This window comes from Pongo pygmaeus, chromosome 12 (genome assembly GCF_028885625.2).
Source record: "Pongo pygmaeus isolate AG05252 chromosome 12, NHGRI_mPonPyg2-v2.0_pri, whole genome shotgun sequence".
In the NCBI taxonomy this organism is placed as follows: domain Eukaryota; kingdom Metazoa; phylum Chordata; class Mammalia; order Primates; family Hominidae; genus Pongo; species Pongo pygmaeus.
This window is the reverse complement of record NC_072385.2, coordinates 64,328,736-64,355,576: the sequence shown is the minus strand read 5'-3', so window position 1 is coordinate 64,355,576 and position 26,841 is coordinate 64,328,736. Positions and strand designations below refer to the sequence as shown.

Below are 26,841 nucleotides of genomic sequence, written 5' to 3'. Positions count from 1 at the left end.
AGAGATAGGAGGGACAGCCTTTCACTGTGCACTTCCATGTCTTGCCCACTGTGAGTGAGAGCAGGTCACACATCGGCTCAAACGTCCTCGTGATTTCTTTTCTCACTGGAATAAAATCCAGAGTTCGTACCTGAACCTGCAAGGTCTTTGCACGTGCTGTCCCCGCTGCCTGGACAATTCCTCCCTAAATGTCCACCCATGTGGCTCATGCTCTCTGCTCCTTCGGTCCTTCCCTTTTCTGTTTTTCCACAGTTTCCCTCTTCCCTGGCCCTCAAAACCCAAAGGAATCCACGGTTGGGTAGCATTCACATTGCGACTCATGCATGTATTTGTCATTCTCATTCTCGAGGGGCAGCGTATTTTGTCATTTCGTTTCATTGTATTTTGTTTATTTTAGGTTCGTTGGGGAGAAAAGGGCTCCACAGAAGAAGGTGCTAAGTTGGAAAAGGCAAAGAATGCAAGAGTCAAGATGCCGGAGCAGGAATATGAATTCCCTGAGCCGCGAAATCTCAACAACAATATGCGTCGGCCTTCTTCCCCCCGGAAGTGGTACTCTCCAATCAAGGTGTGTCTCTCTACTCAAAAATCTATCGTCAGTCCTGATAAAACACTTACATAGTGAAGAATCAAAATCTTTCCGCATGATAAAATCCCAACCTAAAACCCAGCTTATCACAGGGGAACAATTATCTAAAATTATGGACTTGAAAGTACAAGTAATTACTTTGTCAATTTCCACATAATCTGGGTTGAAAACTAGGCTTTTTAAAAATCACCGTGGTGCTCACTTCTGCAGCACATATACTAAAACTGGAACAATATAGAGAAGATTAGCATGACCCCTGGGCAAGGATGACATGCAAATTCGTGAAGTGTTCCATATTTAAAAAAAAAAAAAAAAATCACCATGGCAAGGTACTGGAAAAAGCATAGACTATGAGTTAAGTAACTTGGGTAGTAACCCCAGAGAGTGACTATAAATTTCCATAGCATCTTATAACTTCACTTAGCAGACAATCTACTATCTAAGAAAAATGGCAGCATTCTCCTTGATGCTAATCTCTACTCCTTTTGCCATAATATAAGCCCATTCCCTTTTATTTGAGCCTCCTGCCAGTGTATCAGGGCCCACCAGCAAATCTCACTGGCCATGGATCTAGGACTCACTCTTCCTGGTTGTAAGCAAATCTTTTTTCTCCACCATCTCTCTTTCCCCCACACCTCCAGAGCTTAAAATCCTCTTTGGTTTATTGGGAAGTGTAAGCCATTGGAGGCAGTTAATGCTTCCTAAAGGCCTCTTTTTTATTTTCTTTTATTTATTTATTTATTTTTTGAGACAGGTTCTCACTCTGTCATCCAGGCTGGAGTGCAGTTGTGTGATCTCTGCTCACTGCAATCTCGACCTCCCAGGCTCAAGCCATCCTCCCACCTCAACCCCCAAGTAGCTGGGACTACGGGCATGCACCACCACACCCAGCTAATTTTTGTTTTTTGGTTTTTTTTGAGAGACAGATTTCACCATGTTGCCCAGGCCTGTCTTGCACTCCTGAGCTAAAGCGGTCTGCCCACCTCGGCCTCCCAAAGTGCTAAGATTACAGGCATGGGCCACCATGCTCAGCCTGAAGGCCTCTTTTCTATTCTTCTTGGTCCAAATGGCTTTGAATTCACATGATTCAGTTAACACCTTCACTCTTTAGCTATGCCCATAAACATCTGCACTATGCCGCTTGTCAGACAGCACTGGAAAATTATAGCTGAAAAGACTCTAGACATAATCTGTCCCCACTCTCTGATTTCGTACTGAGATAGGCAAAGTCCTTGTTCTGCTGAGGTCTGGAACCCAAGGCCCCCAACTCAGGGCTACAGACTCCAGTTTCATGCTGCAAACAGAACTGAACCAACTCCAAACCTCAAGTCAAAGACTCAATAGAGCCAGCTCCCATCACCATCCATACACACACACACACACACACACACACACACACACACAGCCTTACCCCCCTTCCAATAGCAACAAAGATTATTTTCATCATTCACTGAGTTAATTTGCTAATTTTGGATCAGGCCTTCTCCAACAAATCAAAAGAAGTACCATTTCAGGCAGTGTAGCGAAAAGTTATTGGTGGTCACCTTTCCTCAGCTGAGCTAGCTCAAGCTCACCTGAATTGCCACGCATTTCTATTTTGGTTTGCCATGTTTGAAGCAGTGAGATTCTTTTTTTAGGATAAGCCTGCCCCTGGGGTAATGGATTGAACTCTGGAAATATATGGGCAAAATGCAGCTTGCTTGACTAACAGCTGTTTGCTTCTAATTATTTTCTAATGAGGAACATGCAGTGGCGTGCATGCATGTGCAGACAGGAAGGAGCCAAGCAGATTCTCAGCCATGAAGAAGAAAGGGAATTTTCTGTTATGCCGTTCTCAGGAATCTGTACCTTGTGACTAACGCCACGTCTTTGGTTACAGCCAGGTTTTTGTTTCTGTAATCCTGGACACTAAGAGAGCATTAATTCTGTTTGAAAACTCCGGTTTCTACTTGACAGCATATTATTCCTCTATTGACTGGCAGTTTAGGACTGAATTTGATGAGATAAATAAGTATATGGGCCAATACCTTTAGAAATCTAAAAACATTCCCAACACCCACTTGGAACTAGTATCAATTCAGTAAGTATTCATTGTGCAGCTACTGTGTGCCAGGCACTGTAGGATGTTAAATATACAGAGGCTTTCAAACCTGGCTGAGTGTCAGAATCACCTGAGAGTGCTTTAAAAAAATACAGATTCCCAGGCCCAGTGACTCAGAATCTCACAAAAGGCCTCCAAAAGCACACTGGCTCTCAGCACTCGCCCATCTTTTCCTATCAAGTGAAACTCCTTTTGTTCACAATGCCTCCCTTCTCTAATTTCACTTCCAGACTCCCTGAGTGATAGGCCTCTGTTGCCCCAATTATCACTTCATCAGTCCTGACTCTTGAGCTTCTTCTTAGTCTCTGTAGTAAAGCACTGGCTCTTAAAGGTGGTCCCTGGACCAGCAGCATCAGCATCACCCAAGAACTTGTTAGAAATGGACATTCTTGGGCCCCACCTAAGATCTACTAAATCAAAAACTCTGGAAGTGGGGCCCAGCCATCTGGGTTTTAACAAGCTGAGTTAAGAAGTTGTCACCAGCTGGGCGCAGTGGCTCATGCCTGTAATCCCAGCACTTTGGGAGGCTGAGGATTGTGGATCACAAGGTCAGGAGTTCGAGACCAGCCCAGGCCAACATGGTGAAACCCTGTCTCTACTAAAAATACAAAAATTAGCTGGGCGTGGTGGTGGGTGCCTGTAATCCCAGCTACTCAGGAGGCTGAGGCAGGAGAATCGTTTGAACCCAGAAGGCAGAGGTTGCAGTGAGCTGAGATTGTGCCATTGCACTCCAGCCTGGGCAACAGGGCAAGACTCCATCTCAAATTAAAAAAGAAAAAAAAAAAAAAAGAAGAAGTAGTTGTCACCAAAGGTCCCAGCCAGCATTCTATAGGAAGTCCTTGGGGGGCAGGAACTGTGGTGCCTGGATTGTTAAAATAGACAAAGAGGCCATGATTGCACTGCGGTGATTTTTCAGGCATCTCAGCAAGGAGAGCCACATTAATGTTCACACTGGGTCCATTTTTACCACAAACACAACTGCTGAATTAATGTTAAGTGGTTGGGAATCTGAGTGTCTTAGGAGTCAACTAAAAGGCCAGATGGAAATGACCTAGGATGCCAGTGGACTTGAAGAGCTCCTCAGCAGGACTCCCTCGTTAGGACGTGCAGAGCATGAATCCTCCTTTTGCCTGGTGGAACAGCCAATGCCAATGCTTACTCAGCTCCTTCTACTGTAGAGGAAATGCATACATAGCCGTTGGTGTGATTACTCATGTTTATGAGCCTTCTCTCCACTAGATTTGACCCCCTGCAGGCACCAGCTACGCTTTGAATCCCCAGTAAACAGTGTTGTACCTGGCTCATCCCTTATTAAAGAGCTGAGGCATGAACGGTAATTATGAAACCACTCCCCAGAGCATCCTGCCAGTCAAACCACACAGACCATTTTGGCATACTCTATCCAGAAAAGTGACATTCTTCATGCCATCTCTCTGAGGAGAGAAGAGAAAAAGAGATTGTTTTAGGTGCAACAAGAAGGATAGAAGCACAGGAAGAAATTCAAAAGTAATCATGTGTGCTCGCTGTCCAGAAGTAAGGCAGGCTTGCTTCCGGAATCTCAGGGTTCATCCTATTTTACATGATGTTCGATCCACAATGAGTCCCGTGCTAGCCACAATGCCTAAGGACATTTGCTCAGCCTTGGACAAAACATTTAGCCTTATGTGGTACCATAAACTCTGCTTCCCTTTCCTGAACTCACCGTGGTCCTGATAGGAAACAGAAAGCACACTGAAAAGAGTTGAACTAACAGAGATGTGGGCAGAGTGAAGGGAATCCCCGGGGATGGTGGGGCAACCAGAGGCTGGCAACAGCTAGAGCTGTTACACCTGAAGGGCACGTGGGGAAATGGTGTTACTAGGTTCCAGAAAGAGCTGCAGCCCTGCAAAGAGACTACTTGACAGGAACTGTTTCTTTAGTTGACAATCTAAATCCATCCCACCACCTGTTTTTATATGATCTGCAAACAAAGAATGGTGTTTACATTTTTAAATGGTTATATAGTACCTATATAATGTTGCCTCTTGCCCTGCAAATCCTTGGCTCTTTACAGACCAAGACCAAAGGGCAGCTAGGTGATCCAGATGCAGGCTTCCAAGGCATGGAGAAGGCAGGCAGAGAATGGATGGGGGCCAGCAGGTGAGGGAGAGTGAACCGTCCACTCATTGCCTGCCTTCTACCTCCACTATAAGCAAAGAGAACAACAGCTCCACCTCACACAAAACTCTCAGCAGGTATTGAAAAGACTCCTGGCTCCCCAGTGAAAGAAGCCAGAATTGTATACTTATTGAATTGCATTGCATTAGACTCATTCTTTACATGAAATGGAGTTTTTGAGAAGCAGGTGAGCACATTTGCCAAGCAAACCCAGAGAGAACACACGGAGGGAAGAAGTCCACAGTGGGCTCTTCTCCACCCACCATCTCCCTATTTAATTTAAGGCACCAACCACACCAACCACACCTCCCCCCTTCCTCATTCCAGACTCATGATCGAGAAATTTTCCCTGATATTTAGCCTGCATTTTCCTTTGCTTGGTTTTCACCCCCGGATTTACAATACCCCATGCTTCTCATTAAATTGGGGCTGACCATTTCAGACAAGTGAAGTCATGCCTAGCTATATGGGCAAATTTTCTTAAAAACCAAAAGAAGAAAAAAAAAGTGCAACAAAAATTACCCTGTGCATGGCATGCACACACTCATGAGTGCATGTGTGTCTGTGTGTAGGGAAAGTTTCTGACGTTATCCATTAAATCCATTAATTTATTTCCTTTAGGGGAAAGCTGGGTCACACTATTTATCATGTATTTCTTTTTTTTTTTTTTTTTTTTTTTGAGACAGAGTCTCACTCTGTCACCAGGCTGGAGTGCAGTGGCACGATCTCGGCTCACTACAACCTCCACCTCCCAGGTTCAAGTGATTCTCCTGTCTCAGCCTCCCGAGTAGCTGGGACTACAGGCGTATGCCACCACTTCCAGCTAATTTTTGTATTTTTTTTGGTACAGACGGGGTTTCACCATGTTGGCCCGGATAGTCTCAATCTCTTGACCTCTTGATCCAACCACCTCGGTCGCCCATAGTGCTAGGATTACAGGCATAAGCTACCGCACCTGGCCTACCATGTATTTCAAAGTGTAAAAAGTCAGGTGTCAGTTTATGGTGGCCTTATAAGTTGAACTACTCTCAGAATTCTCAATCTCTGACTGTCTTCCAGCTGGCTAAGGCAGACAAACCAGAAGAAAAGATACAACTGCTGCCTGGCAAAAAAAAAAAAAAAAAAAAAAAGAGGAAACCCCACCACAAAAGCTGATGACCCAGGGTGCTTTGGGTTTTTTGTTTGTTTGTTTTAAAAACAGGGTCTTGTTCTGTCGCCCAGGCTGTAGTGCAGTGGTGCGATCATATAGCTCACTGTAGCATCAAACTAGGTTCAAGGGATTCTCCTACCTCAGTCTCCCAAGTAGCTGGGACTACAGATATAAGCCATCACACCCAGCTAATTTTTTTAATTTTTTGTAAACATGGGGGTCTCACTATGTTGTCCAAGCTGCTCTCAAGTGATCCTCCCACCTCAGCCTCTCAGAGTGTTGGGATTATAGGCATGTGCCACCATGCCTGGCCCTCTACCTCCAGAGTGCTATGAATGCTGGCTGCATAATCATTCCCAGCACAGTCTTATTGCTTAGAAAGAAACCAAAGCTAGAGTTTACATAGAACTTCCACTTTGCCTTTGTGAATTGGCAGGTATTGTCTGTGGCTAAGATACAGTTTGGGAGCATGGAATTGGTAAATTTCTCATTTTATAGTCAAAATTTGTCAACTTCAAATGAAAGAAAGCTATTTATAAACGTCAGCTAATACAATCTGCCATAGGGCTTGAGGCTTGTGGATAAATCTTTGTTCTAGCTTCACAGAAGCAGTTGGGCATTTTGCCAGGGAGTGAGGACCAGTGTCTTAAGTGCATGCTGTGGAGAGGTTTGTGCATGACAGACATCCAAGTCTGAGATAGATAAAGCGGAGGCAACTCAGAAGGATCCTCTAAGACTTTAGGTGAAGCCCAGAGACTGTTTAGAAGACTCTTCTGTGGCACATCTAGCCCCAAAGGGTTGTTATTAACCAGCCCACTACTACCGTCTTTAAATGACAGACTTCTGCCTACATTCAGAAAAATCAAGGTTCCAAGAGCCTTTGTCATGCAGTGCTCATTGAATTTTGAGAGTTATTTTTTATTCTCATTTTGGTTGTAAACACTGTTTTTTCTAAAGCTTACTTCTTGGTTGCAAACACTGCTTTTCTAAAGCTCTTGCATAAAAACTACCTGTTGTAGGAGTAGAAAGAGGTTATAGGTTGTGTTGATTGATTGATTGCCTGGATTGCTTTCTATGCCACAGACTGGAGAGTTTAGGTTCATTTGTGGGACAATCAGAACTCAGAATGCTAAGGATACACCTGGAACTAGCTAATCTCGCCTTGGCCAGAAGAGCCCAATTACAACAGCTCACCCGGATCAAGCACGCCCTGCAAGTCGGGCAGCGCTTTCTATGCACTAATGCCTTTATTATTTATAACAGCCCTTGAAAGTAGAAACTACTTATCCATCGGTAAATACCCAGATCTAGATACCCAGATCAGTAGAAACTACAAATGGAAAACCAGAGCACAGAGAGGTTAGGTAACTTGCCCAAATTCACACTGGTTAGTAAGATGTTTCATGGTTCATTTTATTGACTGCAGTGCATCCATTTGGGCTCACAATAAAATTCTTTATTAATCAATAGGAGAGAGGACAAGAACCCTGGAGATGAAAGGCCAATCAGGAAACTATTCACAGAATGAGTGACAGATGATGAGGGCCTGGGCCCAGGCAGGAGCTGTGGAGGTGGTGGGTCGGGGTGGATGGGAAGAGGTGGCAGCAGAGCTGCTACAGAGAGAACATTCACGAGACACGGTTGATGTTGGACATGAGCAGGTGGCAGAGAGAAGGGAGGCTAGAATGATTCCTGGTACCCAGTATGCCCATCTGGATAGATTGGTGGTGCCATGAATCAAGGCAGGGTGTGCAAAAGGAGGAGCAGGTTTGGAGAGAAGAGTTAGTTCAGTTTGTAATGTTTGACTTTTCGATACCTGTGATGTGATGTGATACATCCACATTACAATTAAGATTTAATAGGTAAATAGATACCCAGATCTGGAGCTCAAGAGAGTACTGGGCTGAGTATAGAATTTGTGAGTCGCCGGCAGATAGGTGGAAGTTGGACCCATGAGACTAGATGAGAGCACTCAGCTGAGAGGTGAGAATAGAGGTGCCAAATGAAGGCCACCATGTCAAGTGTAGGCAGAGGGGGAGGAGCAGAAGAAGCTGAAAAGGAGTTGGCAGAGAGGTCGGAGGGAGCAGGTAGAAGCTGGTGGCACAGAGGCTGAGGGAGAGTGTGCAGAGGAGAGGCCCAGCACAGCGGATCTCCCCAAAGAACCAAGTGAAATGAGTGTCAAGGCATTTGGCAGTCGGGATGCCATGGGTGGCCTTAGCAAGAGCAATTTGGGTGGAGTGATTGGGGCAGAAGGAATAAAAATTGTGGCTTGGGGTAAGAGGAAAATAGGCTTGGAGGAGCACAGAATAGAAGATGGACAGATGTATGCTTACAAAGTTCAAATTGCTGGATTCCTACACTCTGTATTACATTCTTTTCCATCTTTCTACAGAGCCTCCCAAATGATCATTTTAATGACTTTACTATGATCATAGGTAACATTTAATGAATACCTTTTATGAGACAAGTACCTAACTTCAATATTTAATTTTAAGTCTTATAGCAAGTCTGTAGAGTAGGCAGTATTATCTCCACTTTAAATATGAGAAAAGTAAGGCTTAGGGAGATGAAACTACTCATCTAACCCATACAGCTGGTGAAAAGGAGACCCACAGTACAAACTGGGGCAGCCTGGCTTCAGTCACTTTGTGCTTAAACACTACACCGTAGGGTGATCTGTTGCCACAAAGAAACATCATTTTCTACTCATTCTCCTGGTATTATACATCTAGGTGGTTTCTGCTCTTTTGCTATGCATGTAACTTTAAATTTTTGCTGAGTTAATTAATGTGTTCCTTCAACAGCCCAGTGTTCTTCTTTCTGCCCCATCTCATTGCTCATTTGTCACAGAATTGAGTGATTAGCACACACAGCTCTGTGGGTGGGCTGATTTACAAAGCCAAATGCTGGGAGCCCTCTCTTTCTGGAAAAAAAGGGGAAAGAAAAAAGAGGCAGTCATCCAGGAAACCCACCTGGTTACATCCTGAAATATAAATGCTTATCCAAAAGAACCTTAAAGGAAAACATTTAGCTGGTGATTGAAACGGCTTAATACAGAAAACCATGCTGCACACAGCAGCAGTTCTATCCAGCATTCTAAAATCATTTCAAAATATTTTTCAAGGCTTTTGTAAATTCCTTGCCAAAATAGATGAGAAACACTACACTTGGCAAGACAAAGTTTAACCCACAAGAACTCAAACAACAGTTTATAAAGATTAAAGAACACAATTTTATATGTGTATATAATCCACCAGAAAATCGTTTCAGAACACGAAATATTTGAGATGCTTCTTAACACTGCCCCTATATAAATGCTTTGTGTCCAGGAACTTAAACTCTTTAGACTCCTCCAGCCTTCCCAGCACTGTCATTCACAGACCCCTGCAAGATCAGGATTTTCAAATGTTCCTAAGGCTTGGGTAGGAAATACATTTTACATTTTGACCCAGTTTATGCCCACACATGTGTGCACACACAGTCATATACACACACCCATACACATTTAACTGAGATAAATTTTTCACAAAATAATACTTATCCTCACCATGTGCAATTACTATTTTCTCTTCTGTTTCTTAAAAGTTCTGGTCCCATACAAAATTGATTTCATGAGGGCTTAAAGGGTTACAACCCACAGCTGAGAAACCCTATGTTCTAAAGGATCTAAATTTAAGTGCTCTCGCCAGAAGATCTGCATGAGGAAGAATCTGCAATTGGTGTAATAGAAAGCATATGTGATTTGGAATTAGACAGACATGGATTCCAATCTCAACTCTCCGGTTTATAAACCATCTGCCTTTGGGCAAATTACTTGATCTCTCTTTGACCCTCCATTTCCTCTCCACAGCCCTCTGGGACTGCTGGGACAATTCAGTTACAGGACACTCATGGAAGCACCCACCACTTAGGAACATTCATTCCTCCAACAAATATATATTGAGCACCAGATGTTGTCCTAAGGGATAGGCAGATAGAAGTGAACAAAACCATCAATAACCCTGCTTTCATGGAGCTGGCATTCCAGGGGGCACAGACAATCAGCAAATTAATGTAGAATATATCAGGGAGTGAGAAGGACTGTATTAGTTTCCTCTTGTCACTGTAATGAATTACCACAAACTTAAAGGTTTAATCAACACAAATCTATTATCTTACAGTTCCAGATGTCGTAAGCCCCAAACGGGTCTCACTAGACTAAAATCAAGGTGTTGACAGAGCTGTTTTCCTTTTGTAGACTCTAGAGGAGAATTTATTTCCTTGTCTTTTATAGATGCTAGAGGCTGCCCACACCCACTGGTTTGTGGCCACCCTCCATTTCTAAAGTCAGCAACATTGGGTTGAGTCCATCTCACACCTAGTCACTGTGACTCTGCTTCTATCCGCACATCTCCTTCTCTGGATTTGACCCTCCTGCCAAAAACCACCATGGGTCTTCTAGGAAGGACCCATGCAGTTAGACTGAGCCCACCGGACAGTCCAGGATACTCTCCCCATCTCAACATTCTTACCTTAATCACATTTGCAAAGTCCTTTCTGCCATGTAAGGTAACATATTCACAGGTTCCCGGGAATGTAAATAAGAGTCACCTGTAGGGGTGTTCTTGGTTATCAGTTGTGAAAGCCTTTGTGCTGACATACTCTCACTCTTCTCCGTTTCAGCCAATTACATACAACCTCAAAGGGGTGTGGTTTTTGGTCATCTGTAATGCTTGGTAATTTGTCTCTCGAGCCCAGGCTTCAGAGCAAGTTATAGCTACTGAGTGAGCCTAGCAGACAGCCAGGGATGTGCATTCCAGGGGCCTTTAATTGGTCTTGCCCTGTCGACACTTAACGTTTAGTAATTTTCCAGAATTTGTCTTTAGTGTCTTTACTAATGAGCTCTGGGCACCAAGTGGGAAGAAAAAACTTTAGTGAAATTTGGAAAGATTGACTTGTGGTATGAGGATATGCCCAGAAATGTGATAAAGACAAAAGCCCAAAGCTTGAATCAAGTTATGTTTGCAAACTTGGCGGGGGGCACTCAGACCTCAGAGTGCGTCCTTCACAAGCATCAGAGTCTCCTGTGTGTCTCTTCTTCTCCTCCATTCATGAAGCTCCAGTTTTGAATTAAGGGACTGCAGAGTCACTAATCCCATCATGACCATATTGACAGTGTTGTGTTGTTCACATGACTGAAGAAGCACGGAAAGTTCTGTGAGCCTACAGTGGCTAGCCACAGGTCTGGTTTCATATGTAATCTTGGTGCATTTGTTTTATTTCAGGGAAAACTCGATGCCTTGTGGGTCCTACTGAGGAAAGGATATGATCGTGTGTCTGTGATGCGTCCACAGCCAGGAGACACGGTAGGACTCGTTAATTCATTAATGGTGTCTCTCTCTCTCTCTCTCTCTCTCTCTCTCACACACACACACACACACACACACATATTCTTTTTCTCTCTCCATCTTTGTAGAGCTAAAATAACTTTGGATTCTAAAACAGAGCTAGAATAACTCCAGATTTACAAATCCAGCTATTATTTCATGTTGCAACAAATCAGACATCGATTTTCAAAATGTTGGTTATTACAAGATCTTGAGTTTTGATTTGCTTTTCTGAAAAGGATTTTGACAGTAATATGTTGGGTTTAACTTCCTAGAATTTGAGCTTCTCAATGTATAGGCACAGTGAGAGAATAAAGCAGAACTGGCCCCTACTTGGGGCAGTTTCAGGAGGGAGCTCTGCTGGCCACCGGCCACACAAGCCAGTGGTGCACCACAGAGTACCAGCACTGCAAGGATGGGGTGAGGGCAAGGAAGGGGCCACAGAAAACACCTACCATCTTCCCAGCAGGTGTTGGGCCCAGCTAGCCCAGGACCACAGAGGGATCTTTCACCCCAGGTGAGGATTTGTCTTGGCATTGTCAAGGCTAAGCTTGGAATATCTCTAGTCAAGAGCAGTCCTGAAAGATAGAGCCAGTGGAGACCTTAGAAACCATCCAGCCCATGGCTTCATTTTGTAAATGAAGAAAGAAAAACAAACAAAAACAAAAATCACCTAATTGCATTCTCCGAAAAACAAGAGAAGTTGAATAGCTTGTTCTGTTTCAAATAGTAAGTAACAAGTAACTTACACTGGAAACAACCTCAGTTCTGCCAAAACAACACTATCACTATTTCTTCATGTAAGAGCTAGTCTCTCTTCCTCAAGTTTTACAGATCAAAACTCGGGACCAAGTTTTCCCTCAACTACCAGCAACATGCATCTTCTATCCACTTCTTTGGGAATCAGGCACATTAATCCAAAAGCAAAATAAAAGTATCTCATTTAGAACTCCTTTCAAATCAAGCAGACTTGGGTTTGAACCGCCTTTCCTTCCTGGCTGGAAAGCTCCAGGCAAATCACCTGACCTCTCTGAACTTCATCCTTATAAAGTAGATGGCACGGACTTCTTCCTACTGTGGCTGGTTGGAGAAGGTAATGTTTGTAAAGCATTTGGCCCACTGTTGAACACATGGAAATGTGCAATCAGGATGGGCATGGTGGCTCGTACCTGTAATCCCAGCACTTTGGGAGGCAAAGGCAGGTAGATCACTTGAAGTCAGGAGTTCAAGACCAGCCTGGCCAATATGGTTAAACCCCATCTCTACTAAAAATACAAAAATTAGCTAGATATGGTGGCACATGCCTGTAATCCGAGCTACTCAGGAGACTGAAGCAGGAGAACTGCTTGAACCCAGGAGGTGGAGGTTGCAGTGAGCCGAGATCGCACCACTGCACTCCAGCCTGGGCAACAGAACGAGACTCTCTCAGAAAATAAATTTTTTGTTAAGAAAGAAATGCTCGGGCCGGGCATGGTGTCTCACACCGGTAATCCCAGCACTTTGGGAGGCCAAGGCGGGTGGATCACAAGGTCAAGAGATCGAGACCATCCTGGCCAACATAGTGAAATCCCGTCTCTACTAAAAATACAAAAATTAGCTGGGCGTGGTGGTGGGCACCTGTAATCCCAGCTACTTGGGAGGTTGAGGCAGGAGAATCACTTGAACCCAGGAGGCGGAGGTTGCAGTGAGCAGAAATTGCACCACTGCACTCCAGCCTGGCAACAGAGCAAGACTCTTGTCTCAAGAGAAAAAAAAAAAAAGAAAAAGAAAAAAAAAATGCTCAATCAATGACACATATCCTTATGGTTATTTACTTTGTGCTGTTCTGCTGTCTGGGGATGGTTGATACAGAACTTCAAGCCATATTGCAGTTGGTATGTATGGTCTCCTGACTGTCCAGCATGACACCGCTAACACTAGAGAACACTAGCGCAGAGCCCGATAGACAGGCCCTGCTACCCCCTTCCCTTGCACCTGGTGACAGTGGGTGGTTTGTAGCTGAGGAGATTTGGTCTAAAGTTTCATAGTTTATGTGAGCCACTGCCCAATTAGCTGTTCCTGCTGTGACTAGGACGGCAGGCAAGTAAAAACGTGAAACCAGCTCATATAAATGCTGGGTTGACTTGGCCCTCATTGCATATGGAATTTGAGCTTTTGTCTGTGACAGTCAACAAGACCAATTTTCTATATGAAATTTTAAATACAAACTCTACAGTTAGGAGAAACAAGCATAGGCCATAAGGTTAGTATTCTGGGAGGTGTTTGGTCTTATAAAGTATTCATTTGCTTTCTATGGGAAATGAAGAAATTTTTTTAGCATGCGTGAGACTCCTCTGACAGATTGAGAAAAAAATAATAATAAGATCCCTAAACTAAGGTTCAGTAGTACTATTTTTTTGTGACAAGATGCTGATACAGTGTATGACCCCATTTTTTTTTCAGAGCAACTGAAAAACATCTCCACTAAAATATGTTAACGTTCCATTTTCCACTGACCAGTTTGGCAGAAACCAATTCATAAACTGGGTCAACCTAAGAAGTGGGAGGGTTATAGGAAAGAGGCTGGATAGAAAGAAATATTATCATTTATAAGACAGAAGAATCAATGCTGTTTGGGAGCAAAAGGCTGGTTATATAAATCCAAGAACAATGGAATGAAAATAAATGGAACTTCCTCTAATGAATCACACTTAAATTGAATCTCTTATTTACCAATTCTGAATGAAAGTTTGTATTAACAGCTGAAGATGTTCCATATGTTTTTGAGAGACATAATACCACCTTGAACTTTTATTCTCCAGCCATGCAAAATAATAGATTTGAGATATAAGAAGCTTAAGAATTTGGATACATTTGAACATACTCTCAACACTGTTACAAATTATGATTATCCAGTTTACTTTTAAGTGCCCTTTCTTTATGGAAGTCTTGCTAAAGTAAGATACATGAGAGAAATCAATACAGAAAATTGTGTCCTTGTTGCCGTGGCAACAGCCACACGATGTACACATGGAGTTACACAAGAAAGGTCACAGATGAGGTAAGAACCAGAATTCAGAGCTGCCTATGGCTACTCAGGAAAGAATTCCAGGGGAGGAGGGGGGGCAATATTGTAGCTTTGTCTACATGCTGCTTCTGTTTTGTTTTGCATAACCTTAGGAGACTCACTAGAGAGGCCTGCCTTGCTTGCATGGTGGTGAGTCTGTAAGAATTCTTCATCACTGATTTATGGAGCTGACCACATTTTCCATAAACTCAAAATGACTCCATCCAGGCATGTGCTCATGAACAAGAGTCACAGGTTCTGAATTTTTTCTTTAAAACAAAACAAAAACAAAAATCACCTAATTGCATTCTCGGTTACATTCTAAGTTGCTTCAGACACATGTTGACCTCACAGAAACCTGGCAAATTTTCCTCCTCAGTTCCTGTCTCCTTCATCCTCCCCCCAGCGACTCCACCCCAGCCCTCCAGATGCAGACACAAGCCCACCAACAGAGACTCTGAGGCTGCTGAAAGGCCTCCAGCTCAGCATAGAGCAGGGGCTCAGGGAGCCAGAGCCTAGAGCCACCGCCCTTCCCTGGGATTGGCACTCACCTCCTCAGAGCCATCCAAGCCCCAGGTCAGGGGTGGCAGCAGGGAACACGAATGTTTTCCATCTGCCATCACTCATCTCCCTCTTTTTGCCTGCGGTGGGCTCATGGTCCTATTGTTCCTTGGAGCCCACCAGGAAATGCTTGGGCCAACATAAAAGAGAAAGTGCCAAAGGAAACCACCTAAATAGTAAACCAGTAGCACATCTGATTCTAAGATTGTTAAAGTTTACCAAGCACATGGTGTCCCCTGCTCCCAGTATGTAGCCACCACAGTGCTCCTTGCAAAACCAAACCTCAACACACCATGCCTCCACTTCAGACTTGCAAAAACTGTGGGAAAATCCAGAATCCTTAGCTTGATTTAGACAGGCATGCCTTTCCATTTCATACGCTACTTACCCCAGATTCCTTCATCACCTCCAAATAGGTTCTGAGCACATGGAATTAATTGCTGGCCATACCCTGAACATGCCAGGACATTTTGTGTCTCTGTACCTTTGCTAGGTTTCTCTGCTTGGAATGCCTTTCCCATCCTCTCTACTGAGTGAACCTAGCTTGGCGATATTGTTCATTGTTCCCGAAGTTTCCTGTAAATACAAAAAGTTGCTGGCCAGACTCATGCTTGAAAGGGGTCATTGCCCAAGCAGAACACATTTGACAGAGCCTAGGTGAGAAGGTTTGGAAGTTAGAACCTCTGTCCCAGGATGGTCCAGGATGGTCCCCAAGGCTTCCTACACAGTTTGGCCACTCTTTGAGCTCAGAAAATTTGCTTATCTTTCAAGGGCAAATAGTTAAAGGAATTTAGAATGTTCTGAGAAAGAACGCTTCAAGGGGTCATGAGAGCTTTTTAACTTACTTGGTCCATGATGATATGGTGTGTCATTCCACTTTGCAAGCTGTTTCTGATCACGTCACCATTGTCAAGGAATAATCTTTCCATGTCACTACATATCCTTGAATAATATCATTTTAATGACCATGTCATATTCCATTGCATATCTTCCCTTTTTGGAGATTGATTTTCGAGTATCTATTATTATAAATGAAGCTGCAGTCAGTATCCTTATTGCCAAATCATTGTGCACCTTTGCAAATGTTTCCTTAGAATAAAAAGTCCAGCTTTCTACTGGATAAAATAGTGTGCAAATTTTTAAAGCTTTGATACAAACGGCCAAATAATTGCCCTTCAAAAGATTGTACAAATTAACCCTCACATTAGCCCCTATGAAACGCCCATCTCCCCAGATGCTCCTCAATATTATTAACATACCTATTTGATTGATAGGTGCTAATTTGTATTTTTTATTACTACTGGGGTAGAACGATCTTTTTCATGTTTATTTTCTCATTTGTCAATTGGTTTGACTTGGCTTATTTTTCCACTGGATATTTTAGTGTTGGTTTCCTGTGATCATTTTCTTAACCCATCTTCATTCATATATTAATCAAATGTTTTGAAAGCCTACTATGTACCAGATCCTGTGCTTGCATTAAGTATGTGGTACTTATTAATCCTTATGACATTTAAAGTCTAACCATGTAGTATATGTCCAAAGTTTTTTCTAGTTTGCCATTTGCCTTTTAACTTTTTAGAAATTATTGAAGTTTTCTACAATTTTACAGTCAAATCTATAAATATTTATGATTCCTGCCTTTAGTTTCAAATTTAGAGAAGCCTCCCCTACTTCAAGAGAACATAAATTTTCACAAAAATTTTCTTCTGCACTTCTACCCCCTCCGTCTGTTTTTGATGGTAATGCAAATTGTCACCTTTTCTGCATCTTCCTGAGTATTTTACTGTAGATTTGGGAAAGGCTCCTTTGGAAGCTATGGGCCATATGTTATATTAAATGAGAAATCCTAGAAAATTATCTTAAATGCCTTGAAGTGGATGTATTAATAGAAAGTGACTTGGATTTACTCTGGGCCATCCCATTGAACAGAGCTAGCCCCACAGGTAGAAACAACGGTGAAACAAATTTCATCAGAAAGAATTGAAGGATGCAAGTTTCAACAACACAACGGGCTGCCCCAGAGACTAATGTTCCAGGTAACTAATGTTACCAAACACGGATAAGACAAATTAACCACTAGGCCAGGACATAGGGGATTCCTGTAGCAGATCAATGGTTCTCAAACTTAAGCATCAGAATCACCTAGAAGGTTTGTTAAAGCACAGCTTGCTGAACCCATGCTCGGAGTTTCTGATTCAGAAGTTCTGGGGTGGAGCCTGGGAATTAGCATTTCTAACAAACTCCCAAGTAACGCTGATGCTGCTGGTCTGGGGATTACACTTTGAAAACCAGTAAGATAAGGAACTAAACAAACTTCAGAGTACCTCTCACTCTGAGAGTTTGGGGTCCTAAGCAATATTTCTATACTGATTTGACCACCAAGCCACCCCTTTTCTATATTTCTCCATAGAACACCTATTGACGCAACTGGGGAATAACTAGCCTACCTTAAATCTAAATATTAAACCTCAGTGAGTTGTAAAGAAATCTTTCCCATCTTCACATATTCTGTTCCTAGATTACTAATTTCAAACACAGAAACGTAAGGGAATTCAGAGATCAGAGCATGGACTCCAGTGGTTTTCAATCTGTTTGCACATTGTTATCACCTAGAGAGCTTTAAAGGTCCTACCCTAAAGGTTCTGTTTAATTGTTCTGGGATGAGGTCTGGGCACTTATAGAATCACCTGGGAATCACAAAGGCTCCCCAGGTGATTCTAACGGGCATCTAAGGTTGAGAAGCAGTGAGGTGGTCCAATTCCCTCTTTTTCACTCAGGGCAGCATCTTCTCTTTCCTTTCTGAAACAGTGTAAAGGCAACTCTCCACATTCCTTCAGAAACCCTAAGAGTAAGATAGGCTGATCACACTCTTCATGTGCTTTTGACAGTCCCTTTCCTATCAGGAAGATGGTTAACCTAGACTGAGGCTGCCATATCATTGCTACTGCTTGAGTAAAGAAGATGGAAAAGAGAAAATAGAACTCAGCCTCATATGTCTTTTCTGGATGAAATTCAATCATCTACCGACCAGCCTGAGCCCTCCCCAGTCACTTTTACTCCAAATCGAACTCCACCCCACTTCATGTGCTCCCGGAGAACCCACTGGGTTTGGATGTCATCTGTTTTCAGATCTGGCATCAGGAGGCTGGTACATTCCATTACTATCTGCAAGAACAAAATACTAAAGCTCACTCAGGGCTTGTTTTGCAAGCCTGAATCTCCTTGCAACCAGAAGAGACCCAGGGAAACACACACGTAAATGTACATAAACAATGTTTGAAACTCATCTGAAGTTGAAGGATTCAGATGAGATCCTCATCTGAGGATTTCACAGCCTCAGAGGTTGTGAAATACTCCCCAGATGTTTCTAATAAGGGCGTGAGGCCAGTCACATGGGCACCATGTCTCCCTACTGTCGCAGAGGCGAGAATGGCCTGGGCAGGTTATCCCCCAGGAGAGAGGTCATCCTCCGCCCAGTCCTTCTAAAGCAGATGAGCCTCCTGTAGCATAAGCAGGCCTCAGAGAAAGTGTCTGCACTCTTACATTCTCTCTCCTCTCTTCTGTCTCCTTCACATTTCCTGCATTCCCTCTTTCTTCTAACCCCTTTCCTTTTTTTCTTTTCCCTGTTCACTGCCAATTTCTAAGGCCTGCCATGGCTGCTTTCCCTCAACAAAAACCAATTGCACTCCCACTAAGAATCCATTTCTGGGCTGGGCACTAGAGATATCCATTAGCAGAGGACTAAACTCTGGCTTCCAGGAGTTCATGTATGTATGTATGGTGTGCAAGAGAAGAGAGTGTCACGCACTGTATGAACTGCAAATGCTTACAGAAGCATAAACCCACTCACAATAACTTGGGGTAATGATGATCTCCATTTTAAAGAACAGAAATTGAGGCTCAGGGAAAATTACTAACTTTTCCAAGGACACACAGCTGGTAAGGAGGTCTGGGGCTTGAATTTAGGACTTTCAGACTTGAAAGTCAACACTAGGGATTCCTGAACTCCTTCATGCATTCAACAGGTACTTGTTAGACGTCTTCTAAGAGCCAATGAGCACTGTATTAGTGCTTGGTATTCAAGATGAATGAATGAGCCCTGTGCCTGCCCTCGAGGAACAGGGACAAACAGGAAGCTCCCAAACACTGCCTGGTGTGAAAGGCTCTGTGATGGAGCTGAGCACATGAGGTGTGGGAGCTATACCCAGGAAGGGCATCTCACCAGCCTTGGAGTCCAAATGCCTTCTTGAATGGACATTTAAGCTGAGACAAGAAGGGGGAAAGGAGTTGGGGGGGGTAGAATATTCTGGTGACAGGGAAGCTTGCGTACAGATCTGCAGGTGAGACTGGCTCCTTCAGGGAGACACAAGGAGCAGGGTACAGAGGAGGACAGAGTGGGAGGCACTGAGAGGAGGGACTGTGGTGAAGAGGAACCTGGGTTGCCAGCCGTGGGAGCCTGGTCTGCCAGCCTGACGAGGCTGGACTCCACCCTGAGGACAGTGGAAACTTACTGCAAGAGTTTTAAGCAGAGGCGCAATCGGATGTGCATTTTAGAAAGGTCACGCTGGCTGCAGTGTGGACATAGCAGCAGTGAGAGAGGCTGGCACCGTGAAGTGCAGAGTGGTAGGCAAGGAAGACAGCTTGGATTCACAAGATGTTGAGCAAATAATCACAGATTTGGTAACTGCCTGGGTGTGGAGGATGAGAGGGTGGAAGGTGTGAAGGAGGACTTCCAGGATTTCACCCAAGCGACATTGCTGACTGTGCTGCCTGCCATTCACCAGGATGAGGAGAGCTTTGGGAGGGAAGATGAGGACGTCGCTTTTTAACTTGTGGCGTTCACAGTGCCTGTGGGACATCCAAGCAAAAAGGAACTGCAGCAGGTCAGGACCAGGGGGAAGCATGAAGGCATCTAGGGCAGGAACTCTCTGCGTTGCTCACTGTCAGGGTTGTGTGAAAGCAGGGACCTGCGAGTACATGCCTCCTTAAATTTTGTGCCCTAGACACCTCGCATGCCTCACCCTAGTCGGGGGGCAGTTTTGCTCCAGTGAGAGTTTTGGGCTGCAGGCAAAGATCTGAGAGTCATTGGCCATGGCAGTTGAGACCAATGTGAATAGAGGGGAAACCAGCGAAAGGGGTAGAGAGAAGAAGTTAAGCACTGAAACCTGAGGGTCACATCCTTTAAGTCAGGGTGGAGAAAAGAAATGGAGCAAGAAGACGACTAAGAAAGACCAGCCAAGAGAAAGAGAAGTTGCAAGAGGAAAGTCTGGGGTCATGGAAGCCAACGGAAGATAATACATTATGGAGGAGGGTAGGGTGTCAAATGATGGGAAATTAAGATGCAAACTGAGAGCAATCATCTAATAAGATTAGCAGTAAGGCGGTTATGGTGCCCTTAGTGACCCAAGCTCTGTGGGATGATGGGGATGGGAGCAAAGCTTAACAAACAATGAGAGGGAGAGCCAAGGCAGTAGCTGGAGGAGATCTAGAGTTGGAAAGAGTTCTTTGTCTTAGTAAGACTTGAGCATGATTAAGTGCATATGGCAGAGATCCAGTAGAGGAAGGGGTTGAAGACAAGAACTCACTGTTAGACTGCAGGAACTCTTAGGAGAAGGGGTTGGAGGGCTTAGGGGGAAGTGCCAGTCCTCCTTAGTGACATGGGTTGTAGAGCCCAGGTATGAGTGAGAGGGCAGGAAGTGAGGACATCCCTGTGGGAAGTGATGGGCTCTGTTCTCCCTGTGATGTGGCTGGAGGAGTGGAGCAGCTGGAACTGGAGCTCCTGGAAACAGCCACACCTTGGGAACCCCATTGCTCCTGTGCTGGCAGCACTTCTCCACATTCCAGAGTGAATGTCTCAGGATTAAATAAAATGATAGGTATAAATAATTTGAAAAGACAGGAGTTTATTTTCTTCCCTTCCTTCCCCCTGAAAACTGCCATTGATTTCAGAGAATTTTAGTTACCTCTTAACCTGTAGGAAAAACTTTCTCAGAATTATTTTATGTTCAAACCAGCAATGACCAAAAGAACCAAGTTATCTACATATTGAAGTCTTAAATGAAAGTCGTTTTTCTTGCACAATAAACAATTAAGTTTACATTAGCTCTTTACGTTGAGTAAATGGACATCTTCAGAATCCCTATCTGACACCAGGTGTAAGGTCCCAACAGATCTGGAGGGAAAATCTTGTGACCTTTTATAAATTTTTGTAAGAAATGGATCATTTTAAGAAAAAGGAAGAAAAAAGAGCAAATTATAGGAAATGTTCCTAGAGGGTGTGATTTATTCTGGCACAGCCATCTTCCCTGGATGTTTGAATTCTCTGTAGTATTCATTCAGTTCTCACCCTTGGAAGCCTCTCCTTTGCTGTCTCATTGGAGGGGGACATGAGTACTTAGAATTTTTGGCTGAGTTAGCTGAATTTAAGGAATAAAAAGTTCAAAACACTCTCTGTCCACAGCAAAAACCAACTGTACCCAAAACCTGCAAAGTTAACTTTTCTCAGAGATGTTAAACCCAAAGTTGATGCTGCAAAATATACCATCTTGGGATTTTTTTTGCGCCAACTTCCTTCTTCCATGGTAGGAAGTGTCTCTGAGTAAATACGTATGAAAGCAATTGCTGTGGTTGAGCTATCTTCCTCTCCTTCTCTCTTTCCCCCTCCCTCTCCCTCTCTTCCAATCCTCACAATCTGATCCCCCTTTTTCCACAAGCATTACACACTCACATTCCCACACATTCCTCCTCCTCCTTATTATCACCATCATCATCATCATCATTTTGTAGCTTCTTTCAATTTCAACTTGTAGGACTTTCAACTTCAAATTGTCTCATCTCCCAAACAGCTGCAACAACAGAAGGTCAAGTCCTGGAATCAGGTTGCAAATAGCAAACAGAGGAGAAGTAAATGCTAAGGCTGAACCAGACAGGGATGGGAATAAAGCAACCCTGTTCAAATTCTCTGACCTCATTTTTTCCCTTCCAAACAAAATCAGGATTGAGGGAGGTAGGGCTTAGCTCTAGGGTCAGAATTTTACCCAAGTGTATAATATTTTAGGAGGTTTGCTACTTTGTCTAAGCATGATGATCATGTCTAGCCACTTGGCTTCTGCGGGCCTGCTCCTCCAGCTGATGGCACCAGAAAAGATCATCTCGAGGGACATTCAGCATCTCTGTGATAGGCCTCAATTAAGAATCATCAGAATCCATGCTGGTGGGAAGTTCTGTTCTGGCCAGAAAGTATTGGGTTAGATTATGGATGGCAAAATCTGACCTAGGAGATAGGCTTTTGAACAGTGTGGGGAAGAGCCAGCCTGCTATAAAACATCCACACACACCCATCTTTGTTCAGCATCTCCATGACCACCCCAACTCAACCTGACCCTCAGTCTCGGAGTTGGACTGGCAGTTCCTCATAATCCCAGACCCTTCATTGTAGAGGCACCAAAGCTGAGGTCTGGAAAGGTGGTCTGGAGAGATTCCCGAGCCCTCCCAGGTCCATTATCTCATCTGTTACCCATCACCTCCTTACTTTATCCTCTTTTTAATATAGGAAAGATGAGGCTCAGATAAGATCTCTGCTCTTTTCAAGGTCACAAAGAGTGTTGGTGGAAGTGGCAAGACTGGAAACCCACCAGCTCGACACTGCCTGGCTCTCCTTGAGTCCTCACCCCAGGCCACGAGAGGAGGATAAGCATCCAGACTCAGCCTTATCTCTTGAGGAAAAGGCAGAGTTAGTCCTTGCCACCCAACCCCTTCCCTTCGTGTCCTCCTACCTATTGCCACCTCCCAGTACCTTTCCATTTTTATATCCTGCCCAAGATGACATACCCACTGATGTCCTCCCACACGGGCCTGCTCTCCTGCACAGGATGCTGTGCTCCCAGATCACCTCATGCTCTCCCTGATTCCACCTCTCGCTGCCTCCCACTTTACCACCAACACTGTGTCTAGGACAGAAACTCCATTCATCCAGTTAATACATCTTGAGCTCCCACTCTCCAGCAGGCACCAAGCTAGGCAGTGGGGATTTAGCATGAACAAGGCGAGATCCCTGCCCTTGTGGAGTGTACACTGGAGTGGTCAGAAAAGATCACTAAATTACAGCTCCACGTGGTAGATGGTATGAGGGGGAGTTTGGAGTTCTCTGGGAACACAGAGCCAAAATATTTAACCCAGGCTAGGGCATCAGGGCATACTTCCAAAGAGAAGAGACTATTTGGCTGAGATCCAAAGGACAAACTCTCCTGGTGCAGGGAGAGAAGGGCCTTCTAGTTGGAGGAACAGCATGTGTAAAAGGCCAGAAGGGAGAAGAACTGAGAGAGGACACACAAACCTGCAACCAGAGAGGGTAGGGAGTGCAGCAGCACCCACCTGCAAGCTCCACCTTCTCCAGTCTTTATCCACCCAAATCCTTCAGGCACTCAGCACTCACCCAAAGCCCAAGACCTTCTCCCAGTCAAGGCTCATTGTCTGGCCCTTCCTTCCTCCTCCGCTTACAGCCACAAAGTTTAGCACCAAGTTAATTTTGACCAATACTGACTTTTCACTCCCTGAATAAGTTGTAAGCAATTTGAGGGAAGGAACCATGGCTTTTTTTTTTTTCTTTCTAACTTTCCCTCACAGCACTGAGGACCTAGCTCAATTTGTTTCCTTGTTCCAGGGAGTATGATTTTTTTCTGCAACCTCCAGGCCACAGCTGTTTGCAAACTTTTATGATGTGTCTTCATAGGAAACTGCATTTGAGTCACAGGCAAAGAGACATCTGAATGAATCCTCCATCTCTTAATAAGGAGAGAGAATTCACAAGGTCTTCTAGGGACATGTCCAGATAAAATGAGGCTGATTAAAACTTTAAAACACTAAACTTTTATTATAATTGCTATTCATACTTTTGTCATTGCCATTTATTAATAACTTTTAAGTTTGTTTGAAAATAGAAAATTCATTTTTAAAAAACTCTCCAAGGCTTTAGCAGTCTCACTTTACAAATTCGTTCCTCTAACATTTGTTTAATATTAGTGTTTGTCCATTTTTTTTCTTTTTGGCTAATACCATTGAGAGCAATGTTGAGAATCCACAGTGATGACAGAGCTAGTTGTGAGGGTGCTCATTCCATTCCTCTAGCATTCAGCACCTCTGTCCATTTCTGTGTCTGCCTCCAGCATCTGAATTTGGTTGCTTCACTGAATGGTGTGGCCCCACCAGCTGGCACCAAGGCATTGACTGGCCTCAATTACTGCAACACCTATGTTTCAAGGACTCTGTGGCCCTGACTTAAGTACAAGCTTTAAATGGGGATAAATCGTATATAAGCCTTTCCATTTACTTTCCTGCTTATTAAAGGTGAATTGTAATGGAAAACCCTAAATGTCACAGAGTCTGGAAAATTGAAATAATAATGGGCAGCATTCTCCTTAGTGGTATAACTAGTAAAAGTGGGCCTAATGGAAAGTCCACTGTGGAATCATCTGTGTTTCTATGCAAGAAAATTATTTTCCTTCTTTCTCTAACAAGGGAAGTAGTTCTGACCAACAAGGCTGGCTGTCTTAGGCATCGTGGTGGAGAGCAATGGAAAGATGAGTGTGTAGTGGGAGCAAGCTTAGCAGAGTTCCTGAAGTCATTGCTTTAGTGTCCCACCACATTTGTAGGCCTAGGGGATGCCATGCAGTCCTCCAGAGATAGCCAAGGAAGCTGCAGAGCTGAGGCCACCCTCTGTGCTTGTAAACAATAAGCACACCCCCTAAAATCAGGAATAAGCCCATGAGAACTGCCCATATCCCACAGCACCTCATCAGCTGCACTAGTGTGTTCTGCAGTAGATCCACTGCTGGTGGTCCTCAAGTTGCAAATATATTTAGTAATGGATCAAAATAGAATCTCTTAGCAAAAACTTGACCTTACAAGCAATTTGCATCAAGTCAGAAACCCATACATCTGTGTCCCACAGCAGGCCACTCTTAAGCAACATGAAGGCTTCCAAAAAGGTTACCCTGCCCATATGAAAATGCCAATTTTATCCAGCAACATTGCTGTGCTTTCAAATTTCTGTAGACGCCAGTGCTGTAATGAATGTTCTGACCCTCAGGGTGTCATCCACAGCCAGGCTTTGTGCCTGTCTTTTGCAAAACTTCCCAATTTCTGTCCAAAAAAAAGTCCAAGACTAGGTTGATAATAGATTTATGTGTCAAAGGAGAACACATAGACTTTGGATAACTTTACTCCAAAAGAATTCTCTTGCTCTCTCAAGCCCATTCCATTAATAACATGTTTAGTTATATTTCCAAGTTTGATTGTTTTATGGCAACAGTTTGACTATTGAAATTCTTTAGCTTTGTAAACCATGGCACAAACTGTTCCCCCATGAAAAAACACAGCTTTCCATAAGCCTTCCCCAGAAATACCAACATTGGGAGGGGGGATGTGATTTGATTTTTTGTGAGTAATCTTCCTAGTACTTCCCAAAGAGAGAGAAAAAGAGAGAGATGCAGTTTCACATACAGTTTTACATGTAGTAAAGCATCTGTGGAGATCAGAGGATAAAAATATTTCCATGACAGGAACTTAAAATTTTAAGAGAATTTTCTTTTAAGCTCTTCACTGGCCAGTGGAAGAGTTGACCATGGCTTTTTCCTTCATGTGTAGAAAAACACTAGGCAACTTGGTAGTGAAGCAGGATTTTTCTCGGCCAATTTGCCAAATGGGACCTCTGCTGGCAACACCCCCCACACCCCACCCTGAGTTATAGCTTGTACCCACATTCAGCGGTTCCCAAACTCTTGTCCCACATCCAAGAAGAATGAAGATATGCTGACAATTTGAAGGTGGAGAAGAATTTTATTGAGTGACGGAACAGATCTTAGTGGAGACACAGTCAGGTGGTTTCTCTCTCCCCCAGTGTAGCTGAGTCTGGGACTTTTTATGAACTCAGACTGGGAAGTGCATGCTGATTGGTTTGTGAGTATGCAAAAATGGTTAAAGCAAAGACATTCAAAGGTAGGCACAACAGTGTAGAAAACCAATTAGGAAAGGGTAGGTATATGTAAAATAGGTAAAGGGTGGGATCAATCAGAGGAAACTGTGCCAAAAAGGAAGAGGGGTTCTCAATCCGGTCTGTGGATTTGACTTGTAGCTTGGTTTTCAGGCTTTAAATTCTTTTCGACTTGGAGGTGGGGTTGTGCTGGGAACCCACCCCTATTTGCCTAGGCATTTGTCTGCCCCCTGCTGCTGTCAGTGGGATTACAAATGGACTCACATTTTTAAAAATTGTGGCCTCCCTTCTTACCCCCACAAGTAGCAAAAGATGTTTTTAGATCCTGAACATCTCAAAAATAAAATCTAGAGCTGACTATCCAAAAAGGCAGCCACTAGTCACATGTGGCTATTGAGCACCTGAATGTTGCTAGTGAGAAACAACATGTGCTATAAATGCAAAATACACTCTGGATTTTCAGGGAAGTAATATGAAAAAAAGAATAGGAAATATTTCTTTAGTGATTTTTATAAGTTGAAATAACATTCTACATATATTGGGTTAAAGGAGATATATTAGTAAAGTTAATTTCACCTGTCTTTTTTTATGTTTTATAAATGTGGTTACTAGAAAACTTAAAAGGCCCATGTGGTTTATGTTATGTGTCTGTTGGACACGCTGGTCCAGAGGACTGGTCTGGAAGACGCTTGTGAGAAAGGGGAATGACATGATTTCCATACAGGCCCTGAGTTCTTCAACTATTTTGACTTTTCTTCACGTAAGAATTTCAGAAATTATGGATCTCTGCCCTTTCTGGTTTTCTATTAGGTCAGCTGTGACTTTGCCTTTCTGGGCCAATTCCTATCCCAAACTTATTTTTAGGCAGAAGTCTTGCATGC

General features: G+C 43.6%; 1 protein-coding gene and 1 non-coding gene across 2 annotated transcripts in view; both read left to right on the top strand.

Moving 5' to 3' along the window:
- The window catches only part of ANTXR1 (ANTXR cell adhesion molecule 1), a 237,497-nt gene that overhangs the window by 169,309 nt on the left and 41,347 nt on the right, over positions 1–26,841 (top strand). The window contains exons 16-17 of the mRNA XM_054474123.2: positions 398–565; positions 11,259–11,339. Of these exons, the coding sequence (XP_054330098.1) occupies positions 398–565; positions 11,259–11,339 (249 nt within the window). The remainder of the gene's footprint in view (positions 1–397; positions 566–11,258; positions 11,340–26,841) is intronic.
- On the top strand, positions 781–887 carry LOC129031047 (U6 spliceosomal RNA). The gene has a single exon (XR_008500924.1). It is a non-coding gene; the product is annotated as a U6 spliceosomal RNA (small nuclear RNA).